Below are 13,142 nucleotides of genomic sequence, written 5' to 3'. Positions count from 1 at the left end.
CCAACATTCGGACCCACCAAAAAGCGATGAGAAATTTTTCTTCATTGATAAACTAGCTCTTAACGCCCTGGTTATAGAGTGATTATTTATGTGAATCCTCCGGAAGGTTCAGTAAGTACGTAAGTAACTTGCATTGATCTGCGTAGTGCTTACCTTTACAGTGACCTGGCTGAGATAGCGTCATTTGCTGTTATATTATAAACTGAAAAGAAGATCCCTTTCTAAGCTTGTAAGTGATGGAAACTGAAGAACCAAAGAAACTGGTAGACCTGCCTGATATCGTGTAGGGCCCCCGCGAGCACGCAAAAGCGCCGCAGCATTACATGGCATGGACTCGGCTAATGTCTGATGTAGTGCTGGAGGCAACTGACACCATGAATCCTGCAGTTTTGTCTATAAATGAGGGGGTGGAGATATCTTCTGAGCAGCACGTTGCAAGGTATTCCAGGTATGCTCGATAATTTTGATGTCTAGAGAGTTTGGTGGACAGGGGAAGTGTTTAAACACAGAAGAGTGTTCCTGGAGCCACTCTGTAGCAACTCTGGATGTGAGGGGGTGGGGGGTGGATGGTTGGGGTTCCATCGTCCTACTGGAATTGCCCAAGTCCGTCGAAATGCACATTGGGCATGAATGGATGCAGGTGATCAGACAGGATGCTTACGTCCGTGTCATATGTCGGAGTCGTATCTAGGCGAAATCAGGGGTCCCATATCACTCCAACTGCACACGGCCCGTACCATTACAGAGCCTTCACCAGCCTGAACAGTCCCCTGCTGACATGCAGGGTCGACGGACTCATGAGGTTGTCTCCAAATCCGTACACGTCCATCCGCTCAATAAATTTGAAACGAGACTTGTCCGACCAGACAACATGTTTCCAGTCATCAACAGTTCGATGTCGGTACTGAAGGGCCCGGGCGAGGCGTGAAGATTTGTGTCGTGCAGCCATCAAGGATACACGAGTGGGCCTTCAGCTCCTAAAGTCCATATCGATAATGTTTCGTTGAATGGTTCTCTCGCTGACACTTGCTGATAACCCAGCATGGAAATCTGCAACAATTTACCGAAGGGTTGCACTTGTGTGACGCTCAACGATTCTCTTCAGTCGTCGTCGGGCCATTTCTTCTCCAGGCCACAGCGATGTCGGAGAGTTGATGTTTTACCGGACTTCTGATATTCACGGTACACTCGTGAAATGGGTTATGGGAAAATCTCCTCTTCATCGCTACCTCGGTGATGCTGCGTCCCATCGTTCGTGCGATGACTATAACACCCCGTTCAAATTCACTTTAATCTTGATAACCTGCCATTGTAGCAGCAGGAACCGACCTATCTTCTGCGCCAGACACTTGTCTTATATAGGCCTTGCCGAGCTCAGGGCCGTATTCTGCCTGTTTACGTGTCTCTATATTTGAATACACATGCCTATACCAGTTTCTTCTGTGCTTCAGTATACCTTGTTTTGTGATTGGTTAGGTAGTGTAGTAATCGTTTTATGTTACAGCAATTTTTTGCATACTTGTTTCGCTGTTTTTAAAACTTTGCAAACTCAGCCTGAGGTACAGGAAGTGGCAGACTCTGATGGCAGTGACCACTACGACAGAGCGTGACTCTCGTACTATAAATGGCTGAATACGACAACATTTGCATAAATTAATCTAATGTTAACATCATTTACTCTCTTACGCGTTGTCTTACTTGTAATTAAGTCATTCTGATAATTACCTGTTTTCGTTACGTTTTGTTTATTGTGGGCTACTGAATCCGAGCCAAATGAGGAGATTAAAATTTGGTTCAGTTGAGTAGCACGTTCTTGTATTATTACTAGTTCAGTTTTTATCACACTTTGTAAAATCTAGAAGTTTTACGTGACTACAGTTACAGTTAACTGAGATCGCCTTTACAGAAATATATTTACGTTTTAAGTGTGTTTCAGGTTGTATCGATGGCTCATTAGTTTTCCGTGCTGTGGCATTAAGTTCCACTCTGTGTTTGACCACATTATTTTTCTTTGTTGTTTTAATTTACTATCTTAATACTTACTTCAGAATTGAGTTTCAAAGGTTTATAAAGTTTATTTGCGTAGCCGTCACCCGAGCAAGTACGGAAATATTTGTTTCGTTACAAAAAACCGCCTTTTCTTGCTGCTACGTATTTGATTTCTTCCAGACACGTTGAGCCTTTTACTTTAAGGCAATTTCAGTGAGATCTAAACTGATACAGTTCTGCTCTTGGTATGTGACATTTGTAGAACCTAAAACAGTTCACGTCCTGCTTTTTACGTAAATAATTGATTATTTACAGTTCTTCCCGTTTTTGGTTGGTATCTGCGTTTCCTCTCATCTGGTCATATGTTGCACTTCGCACTATGCATAGCTTCACTTTCGAAACATAATCACGTTTTCGTGTTCTGTACTTCTTTATTTACAATTTTCAAACTGTTTGCCTTGATTGCTGTGGAGCACTATTAGTCTTCTGTCACTAGTTGCAGATGTTTGATAGAAAACTATGATTTACAGTCGTAACTACTGTGAATTCCCTTTATGTCTCATCCACTTTGGTTTGTTTACGTACATATTGCCTACCTAACGAAGTATATGCTGAAAACTAACGTCTGTTCATTTTTGTTATGTCATGTGGTATCTCGTAAAAGACTCGCACTAGAATCCTGTAACAAACACCACTCTAATTTACCTTGTAATTTACCCTACTTTTAGTTTATTAATGTCAATAGGCATTGTTCCATTTAAATGAGTGTATGCTTGCACAAAAAGTACACTTTCTAAATATTGTAACAATCTGTTTTTTGGCTAAAGTTACGAGCTCCTGATAACCAATCCTTTCTGTGAGAACCGTACATCAATAGCACTTTCCATTTCCACAATATTTGCGTCGCAAGTTTTACTAGATTCGCCCTGTATACGCGTAAGTGTGTTACGTACGGTCTTCGCACACACGGTACTATTACTGATGGTGCAAAAAGGCAGATTTTAAATGCTTTTATTGGCTACGTTATTAACTAATTTTTATTGTTAATTCGCTTTGAGAGAAGCAATCAATAATGTTTGTGAAATTTTAACTTACCTTTGATGCATTTGTGGGAATGGTTTACGATGTATGGGCGATCATAAAGTTGCCGACTGTGGCTATTGCTATAGTCTCTATGCAACCAAGCTCGACTCCGATGCTTGTATACAAGAACCGACATGTAGGCAAGGGGTTAGTGTTACTTTCGAACGAAAACTTTTCATCGCTCTGAAGCTTGTATCGTAAAGTAAAAGAATTATTTCTTGTGATTTAAAGTATGATGTCGATTAATAGAACTAGAACAGAAGTGAACACAACCTCGAACGCTGTGATATGCCGCTAGCGAAGTCAGAGGTAATTTTGAAAATCACACGACGTTTAGGTGGGACAACTGCCTATCTGCTTCGAAGGATGTCGGAGGCAAAATTAAATTTAGTTTAGCGTGCAACAGCTTTAATGCGTGCAGAAGCCGTGATAAATGTCAAGAGTGCTTTTATAGAAGCTCTGTGTTCGCTGGCTTATGAGGAAGTACGTTTTCCGCCATTGTCCAAGCGAACACTGCCTCTGGAAATGGAAGCACACACCAAGCTACATAGCGAACGTCCTTCGCTGTCAAGACATCAATGATCATTAAACAATTTTCCGCAAAAAGAAACATCAAAAAGACATATCGATAGAGAATATGTAACTAAAAATATACATGCAGTTTTAGTGCTTTTTTAAAGATGAGTTCTGTCAAATGCAAATGTGTGTGTGTGTGGCTCAAATGGCTCTGAGCAGTACGGGACTTAACACCTGTGGTCTTTAGTCCCCTACAACTTAGAACTACTTAAACCTAACTAACCTAAGGACATCACACACATCCATGCCCGAGGCAGGATTCGAACCTGCGACCGTAGCAGTCGCGCGGTTCCGGACTGAGCGCCTAGAACCGCTAGACCGCCGCGGCCGGTCAAATGTGTGTGTGTGTTTTACAGAGTGAGTAGACGGGTATACCCACTGCTGGGGACAGTGTGAAAGATATATGAATCGATATTGACAGCTGCTGGTGAGACAAATGAATTGAAAACTCCATGAGTTTCTGTTGCAAATTTACAGTAACATTATAATATAATTAGGACATTTTGACAGTAGTCTGGACGGTTCACGTGGTCTTCAGTCTCTGTGCTGCTGCCACGGGGGTCGGAGCGCGGCAGATGTGGATGAGACCCAGGTTTGAGCGTGTTTTTAACACGACAGTTTGTGGAGGTTATTTTTAAAACTTAGACTTCTCCAATTGTAAGATATGTGTAAGCAAAAACACCAATCCGAAAACCATGGACAGTTGAAGATGTCTTTCCAATCTTTACAAACGGTAAAGGAAGCGAATGCAATAATAATCTTGGTATAACATGGGCAGTCAGAACGTATGAGACTTAAGTCAAGATAATTAATCAACATCTACAAATTATCGCTAAAAATCTGTTACCTGAACAACAAAATGGTTGGAGAAAAACAAGATCCTGTACTGATAATATTTTCACACTGAAACACATTACAGGAATTTTAATTTTAAACACCAACAGCCTCAGCTGCAAAGTTTACCTAGATTTACCTAGGTTTCAATCGGGATAACCCAACCTTCTTCAGGAACATCGTCAAGCTAAAACTACAAATTCATAAATTACCGACAGACTGTTTATTGTGAAGAAGGTTGGATTATCCCGACTGAAACCTAGGTAAATCTAGGTAAACTTTGCAACTGAGGCTGTTGGGTTTTAAAATTAAAATTAATATTAATACAGTTGCTGACAGAGCCGCGAAATGTTGAAAATATTTACATTACAGAAAAACAAAGAGCTCAATAGGGAAACACACATCGCATTTATATACTTCGGGCATTGGGTAGGAAAATCTTATGGAACATATTACACAGGACAGGATATCCTCAGCAAATAAAAAAGCTGATAGAAAGAATAAAGACTAGCCATATCAGAAGACATACGGACAAACCAAGGGATTCGACAAGGGTGTAGCTTACCACTCACACTTTTTAATACATAAATTGGCGATACGATTGAAACATGGAGACAACAAATTATCGTATAACATATCTTTTAATACGATACTTTTCGCAGACGTGCTTGCAATTGTGCAGGATAGCAAGACTTCGCTACAAAGATTAATCTATAGACTGAACTAGATATCTAAAGAATATAATAGGGAAACATCCATCCAAAAACAGAAGTGATGGCTTTCTAAGTGACGAAACCGCTGACATATAAGATCATAATAGGAAAAAAAAACACTGAACATGGTAGTCACTTCAATTACCTTGGAAGTATTACAAGCTGTTAGAGTGATCTCGACGTTGACAACCAACTACAGAATATCAAATGATATTCGGAACGATCAATAGAACACCGAGAAATAAAGTGAGAAAAGACGCAAGTTTTATATGGTGATGGCCAACCTCATATTGACACTAGGAAGCGAAAGCTGGACGATTACGAAAAAGCAAGAAAGAAGAATCCAAGCGGTAGAAATGAAATTTCTTACAGGAGTTATGGACTGTACGAGATTAGACAGACTGAGAAACGAAGACATAAGAGCAGAGCTAAGGATGTAGGCTTTAAATGACGAGATCAAGTCTAATCTACAAAGCTGTCTAGAACATATACAAAGAATGCCAGATTCAAGGCTACCAGAGAAAGCCTTATATTTTAAACCTGTAGGTATAAGATCCGTAGGAAGACTAAGAAAAAGATGGCTGGATACTTAGAAGGCGGAACAGGCCTGTGGCCTTCTATGATGAAAGAAGAAGAAGTAGTCTGTGGGAAGGTGCAGTCGCGCCGTGCCAACTGACGTCACACTACGAAGACGCGCTACCTCCGCATACGTTTATTTCCCAGCTAGAACTTAGAAAACTTGCCATCCTGGGAAAATCACTCTCCCCCATAAGGTCTCCCCCACGATCCATTTACGAGGGTTAGGGAAAGACCGGGCCAGCACCTCCAGGACGGAGAAAATCCTTCCTGCAGGTACCGATTGCGGCTTATACCACAGCCATAATAAGGGCACAAAGGCACGGCCATGAAATGATAGTATTAGTATGGAAATCTTACAAAACTTGCTACGGACTCCAATTACAAAGCAACATATTTCTTCTGGTGTAGAATCAAGACACTGTTCGAGCGTTATGAATATGTCAACCAGAAGGTGGGGAACATGATACGTGAATCGTCTCTACACATAATTCTTTTCAGATGAAAATTTATTTCAGAGTCACGAAATGCTACGAATAATTTCGTTGATTCAGATACGATTGTAAGCTGACAATGCAAATAATAAGAACGTATCACAACGGAAACTTAACTGCGATCATGTTATGCTGTGCGAGGACTTCGGTGCAAAGACTTAAGCTCATAACACTATCATGGGTACTTAACAGCGCGCAATGTGGAAAACTTCTTCTCTTGACGGTAGCTTTCGACACTGTGTCATATGAGGCGTTGCAAGTAATACTTGGAATATGTCCACTCGATCGAGAGATATGGGAAAAAACGGCGATGTCTTGACTGAAGAAAGAACAATTTCATGAAGAGTACTAAGTACGCAGGCCACAGACAGAAAATTCACAATTAGATCCTCCACTTATGGACGAAACGATGGGATGACGCCCAAACAGCGAGGTGCACCTATTGTTTTCTGCAAAATACACTACTGGCCATTAAAATTGCTACACCACGAGGATGACGTGCTATAGACGCGAAATTTACCCGACAGCAGGAAGATGCTGTGATATGCAAATGATTAGCTTTTCAGAGCATTCACACAAGGTTGGTGCCGGTGGCGACACCTACAACGTGCTGACATGAGGAAAGTTTCCAACCGATTTCTCATATACAAACAGCAGCTGACCGGCGTTGCCTGGCCTGGTGAAACGTTGTTGTGATGCCTCGTGTAAGGAGGAGAAATGCGTACCATCACGTTTCCGATTTTGACAAAGGTCGGATTGTAGCCTATCGCGATTGCGGTTTATCATATCGCAACATTGCTGCTCGCGTTGATTGAGATCCAATGACTGTTAGCAGAATATGGAATCGGTGGGTTCAGGAGGGTAAAACGGAACGCCGTGCTGGATCTCAACGGACTCGTATCACTAGCAGTCGAGATGACATGTATCTCATCCGCATGGCTGTAACGAATCGTACAGCCAGGTCTCGATCCCTGAGTCAACAGATGGGAACGTTTGCAAGACAACAAACATATGCACCTACAGTTCGACGACGTTGCAGCAGCATGGACTATCAGCTCGGAGATCATGGCCGCGGTTACACTTGACGCTGCGTCACAGACAGGAGAGCATGCGATGGTGTACTCAACGACGAACCTGGGTGCACGAATGGCAAAACGCCATTTTTTCGGATGAATCCAGGTTCTGTTTACAGCATCATGATGGTCGCATCCGTGTTTGGCAACAGCGCGGTAAACGCACTTTGGAAGCGTGTATTCATCATAGCCATACTGACGTATCACCCGGCGTGATGGTATGGGGTGCCATTGGTTACACGTCTCGGTCACCTCTCCTTCGCATTGACGGCACTTTGAACAGTGGACGTTACATTTCAGATGTGTTACGACCCGTGGCTCTACGCTTCATTCGATCCCTGCGAAACCCTACATTTCAGCAGGATAATGCACGACCGTATCTGCAGGTCCTGTACGGGCCTTTCTGGATACAGAAAATGTTCGACTGCTCCCCTGGCCAGCACATTCTCCAGATCTCTCACCAATTGAAAACGTCTGGTCAATGGTGGCCGAACAACTGGCTCGTCACAATACGCCAGTCACTATTCTTGATGAACTGTGGTATCGTGTTGAAGCTGCATGGGTGGCTGTACCTCTACACGCCATCCAAGCTCTGTTTGACTCAATGCCCAGGCGTATCAAGGCCGTTATTACGGGCAGAGGTGGTTGTTCTGGGTACTGATTTCTCAGGATCTATGGACCCAAATTGCGTGAAAATGTAATCACCATTTCTAGTATAATATATGTGCCCAATGAATACTCATTTATTATCTGCATTTCCTATTGGTGTAGCAATTTTAATGGCCAGTACTGTATAAAAAAGAGACTGGGAATGAAGCACTGGAATCACTCAAATTTCTGACACTCTTCTTGACTGGTCGTGGATCCTATGCCGCCTACTGCCATCGAATTAGTGCAAGACAGTCCTCCTAGTGTGCATTTGCTGAAAAATTCACGCCAGAACATTGTATCTGGGGAGGTACACTGTACACCTACTTTGCTGACACTGATCACCACCAACTTAATGGGCACAGAAGACGTCAAGGAAATACTGCGTTGAGAGAAAGAATGGCAAGTATAGGAGTCTTGAATGCTTGGTACTCTGCAAGTTTGAGGTATTTATTAAAGGATATTTCCTATACACCATGATCTACTGTTGAAAGGTTTATCAGTAGCTTCTGATACAACGGGACAAGAAAACTGTAAGCAAATTGACTTCAAAAAGATGACAACTGTATGTTTAGTAGCAGTAAGATAAGTCTGTTTACATTATGTACCTCTACAGCAGTGACATGCGTGCCTGTTAATACGATAGGATCTGAAATATGTCGTGTAGCGCAGCTTACAGATTGTCATATACAAGGGCTATTCGGAAAGTAAGGAACGATAGGTCGCGAAATGGAAACCACAGTGAAAATAGAAACTGTTTTATTTGCAACAGTTAGCTACAAATTCCAGCTACTTATCTCCATAGTCACCGATTCGACTTAGACGTTTGTCGTAGCGTTGTGCCAACTTTCCAATACCCTCGTTATAGAAGGCAGCCGTCAGTGCTTTCCGCTAATTCTCTGCCCTGACCTACATCTCGTTGTCTGTGCCAAAATGTTGTCTTCATAGCCAGCGGTTCGTGTGAGCAGAGATGAAACTCAGAGGGGGACCATTAAGGGCTGTATTGTGAGTAATCAAACATTTCCAACTGAAAACGATACAGGAGCATCTTCATTGCCCCTGCAGAATGCGGCTGAGAGTTGTCTTGAAGAAGAAACCGCACGCCAGTTATGTAATGTTGGCTGCACAGCTTCAGGCGAAATTTCTCACCAGGCCCTCGTACTTGCCTTGAGACACTATTGTCCTAGGTATTTTTATGTGACCCTGTGTGCTCAGAACTAAAAATACCGACTGCCCAACACACCTGTGCAAAATTTCATATGATTTTCACTGTTGTTTCCGTTTCGCGACTAATCGTTCCTTACTTTCTGAATAACCCTCGCGTGTTACTGCTGTAAGATCTTAGGCAGTGACAATTTTTGATAATTTTAACGTAACTGACGTATGGTGTAAACGTTGAACTGTCAGATCAAAGAGTCCACAATGCATGTCTTTCTTTATTTGTAGAATGATATTTATTTATATCTTTGAGACGCCTTCAAACATGTAAATTAAAATGTTAGACAATTGGTATATGAAGGTAGAATATACAAAAAGTATAAAAGTGCAAAATGATCCACCATCACGTCAGATTAGATACTTGTATATAATTTTGGTTTGAAGTCTGTGTCGTGCATGTGAAGTTGTCCAAGTTGACGTGACATGTTGGATCATTTAACATATTTATTACTTTTGAGTATTCTACCTTCATAGGCAAATTGTCTAAAACTGTAATTTACGAATTTGAATGCGTGTCACACCCATACACCCATATATATATGTATATATATATATATGCTCTTAGAAATAACGAAAGACATGTAATGTAGACTCCTTGACCTGTCAGCTGCACGTTTAAATTATATGACAGTTATGGCAAACGTTTTCAAGAATCGTCACAGCCTAGGATCTGAAAGCAGTAACACACACATAAGCAGTATACTGTGTTACAGGACATATTTCAGAACCTTTCGTATGTCAGTGCCGTAGAGGTACATAATGTAACTAGACTTATATTGCCGGCAGCGGTGGCTGAACGGTTCTAGGCGCTTCAGTCCGGAACCGCGCGACTACTACGGTCGCAGGTTCGAATCCAGCCTCGGGCATGGATGTGTGTGATGTCCTTACGTTAGTTAGGTTTAAGTAGTTCTACGTTCTAGGGGACTGATAACCTCAGATTTTAAGTCCCATAGTGCTCAGAGCCATTTGAACCATCAGACTTATATTACTGCTGCTATGTGTATAGTTATCGTTTTGTAGAAATCGAAGAGCATACAGTTGTTTGTTCCTCTAATCAGATGACACTGATGACGGATTATATGCGCGAAAACAGGTTTTGAGGAATAAACATTTCAGGTGCAGATGATGTACATAAGACCTGTAATAGAATGGTAGATGTTGGACAACAGTGCCGACGCTATTTCAAGAAAGGCGTGGGTTGAGCTTTATCTTATCGATCAACACCCGTCTCCTGCTCTACACCAGGCTGCTCTCGAAGATCGAGAAGGGAAAAATCGAGAATCAACGCAGCGAAGGCAGCAGAGGTAAACAAGTACAGTAGCAGAACTGCCAACACCGCATACACGGCCTTCGTCACAACACCAGAGAGTAGCGCATCCATGAGACGTGTCTCGCCACCCACGAAACTGGAACCGGGGTAACGCGAGTCGGCGTATGGCTGCCCTCCTTACTGGCAACAACGAAGTTTCCTTGGAACAAGGGAATCGTTCCCTGCAACCAGGAAGCCAATGAACAACGGAAGGGGAGATGCCCTCCACAGCACCCAAGGAACTGGTTGGGCGGATCTATGGACTGGGGAACGATTGAGTGCATAGTTTAATGTGCCAGACAGGAATTGAGGTTATGATAAGGGTAGAAATAGATTTGGTAGAAGGTGTAGTTTCTATCTATAGCAGAAACAGTATTTTAAATTTATTATTGTTATTATTAATAGTGGAAATATTATTGGTGCTGGGAAGTAATATGGCGTAGGATAATTAAGTAATAATGTAAAAGAATAATTTGTGTAAGAACCAATACAGCCTGTGTTTAAATTACAGGTAACAGGCTACAGATGAATGAATAAATAAATAACAATTAAATTGGTCCAATAACTCTTCACTCTAGCCAGTAATCACCAGACTGTAGTCCGCAGCTCGTGGTCGTGCGGTAGCGTTCTCGCTTCCCACGCCCTGGTTCCCAGGTTCGATTCCCGGCGGGGTCAGGGATTTTCTCTGCCTCGTGATGACTGGGTGTTGTGTGATGTCCTTAGGTTAGTTAGGTTTAAGTAGTTCTAAGTTCTAGGGGACTAATGACCATAGATGTTAAGTCCCATAGTTCTCAGAGCCATTTTTGAACCAGACTGTAACCCTGTGTAACCAACTGAGCGTTGTGGTGCACAGATGAAAAGGACAGAGTTAGTTGACAGCTGGAACTTACCTCGACGAAGCCCTGGCATATCCTGACGATGATGACGCAGGCGGGGTGAAGCGACGTCGCGCCCGGCACCAGAAGATTCATGAACGACGAGATGGCGATCGCCGTCCCGAATATCCTGCGCACACCACCACCACGTACTTCCGGTATCTGCAGCACAACTAAAACCTCCAACATCGTCTCAGCCACCAGCTCTCTGAGCTAAATAGGCCCGACACCGCTCATGCATTCAATCAGGATTATATTAAATTAGAAGCTGGGAGAAGATATTGCACAGACGGTGTCATACAAATGTTTTCCTCCTCTTACAGGAATAATCGTGCTGAAGGAAACTTCGTAAAGCCTCAAAACCAACCAACACATACAGTCAAAGCCTAGAAAAGAAGAAAGAGGAGAAGAGGAAGAGAGACGATGCACCATGAATCTGACAGAAATCGACAGATCTGATGTACATGTATAGACAACCAAATGATTACAGTTTCAGAAAAACTGGATGATTTATTCAAGAGAAAGAGCTTCACAGAATGAGCAAGTCAATAAATCAATTCTGGCCCTTACGTAAGCAGTTATTCGGTTTGGAATTAAGTGACAGAGTTGTCGGATGTCCTGCTTAGGGACATCGAGCCTAATTCTATCCAATTGATCTGTCGTCAAAATTCCGAGCTTGTTGGAGGGCCTTGCCCATAATCCACCAATTTTTTTCAGTTGGGCAGAAATCCGGTGACCTTGCTAGCTAAGGTAGAGTTTCGCAAGCATGAAGATAGGAAGTAAAAACTCTCGTCGTGTGCGGGCGGGTATTATCTTACTGAAATGTAAGCCCAGGATGACTTGCCATTAAGGGCAACAAAACAGGACACAGAATATCGTCGACGTAACGTTGTGCTCAAAAAGTGCTACGAATGGCAACCAATGGAGTCCTGCTATGACATGAAATGACACTCCTAGTTGTCGGAGTGTATGGCGGGCGACAATCAGGTTGGTATCCCACTGCTGTCTGGGGTGTCTCAAGACACGTCGTCACTGGTCATTGGGTTCAGTTTGAAGCAGCACTCTCTGAAGGCAGTTCTACTGCAGTCAATGACATTGCAACGGGAAGACATATCTGGAAACACACCAGACAGCGGTGGGATACCATCCCTATTGTCGCCCGCCATACGGCTCGACAACCAGGAGTGATAGTTTGAGGAGGCATTTCATTTGATAGCAGGACGCTTTTGGTTGTCATCTGCGCCAGCCTTACGGCAGAGTGGTACGTCGGCGATATTCTACGTCCCGGTTTGTTGCACTTCATGGCAAACCATCCTGAGCTTACATTTCAGCAAGATAATGGCCGCCTGCACACGGCGAGAATTTCTACTGCATGTCTTCGTGCTTGTCAAACCCTACCTTGACCAGCAAGTTCGCCGGATCTCTTCCCTATGGAAAACATCTGCAGCATTATAGCCAGGGAACTCCAGCCAGCTCGGGGATTTGTCGATCGAAAGCGCCAGTGAAACAGAACTGTCACAAAATCCCTCAGTAAGACATGCAACAAATCTATCAATCAGTAAGAAGCCTAACAACAACTGCTTGCATAAGAACCAGAGGCGGACGAACGCGTTATTGACTAGACCAATTTTTGAAGCTCTTTCTCTTGCAAAAGTCATCCAATTTTTCTGAAATTGTGAATCATTTGTTTTTCTGTACATATACATCTCACCTAAAGATTTTCGTCCCATTCGGGTAATTCCTTCATGGTACGT

At 42.7% G+C, this 13,142-nt stretch overlaps 1 protein-coding gene across 1 annotated transcript in view; it reads right to left on the bottom strand.

Moving 5' to 3' along the window:
• LOC124803334 (vesicular glutamate transporter 1) overlaps nucleotides 1-13,142 on the bottom strand; it is a 199,208-nt gene that overhangs the window by 126,135 nt on the left and 59,931 nt on the right. Inside the window, exon 6 of the mRNA XM_047264518.1 lies at nucleotides 11,404-11,518. Within this exon, the coding sequence (XP_047120474.1) occupies nucleotides 11,404-11,518 (115 nt within the window). The remainder of the gene's footprint in view (nucleotides 1-11,403; nucleotides 11,519-13,142) is intronic.

Source organism: Schistocerca piceifrons, chromosome 6 (assembly GCF_021461385.2).
Source record: "Schistocerca piceifrons isolate TAMUIC-IGC-003096 chromosome 6, iqSchPice1.1, whole genome shotgun sequence".
Lineage (NCBI taxonomy): Eukaryota > Metazoa > Arthropoda > Insecta > Orthoptera > Acrididae > Schistocerca > Schistocerca piceifrons.
This window is presented reverse-complemented; position numbering and strand designations above follow the sequence as displayed.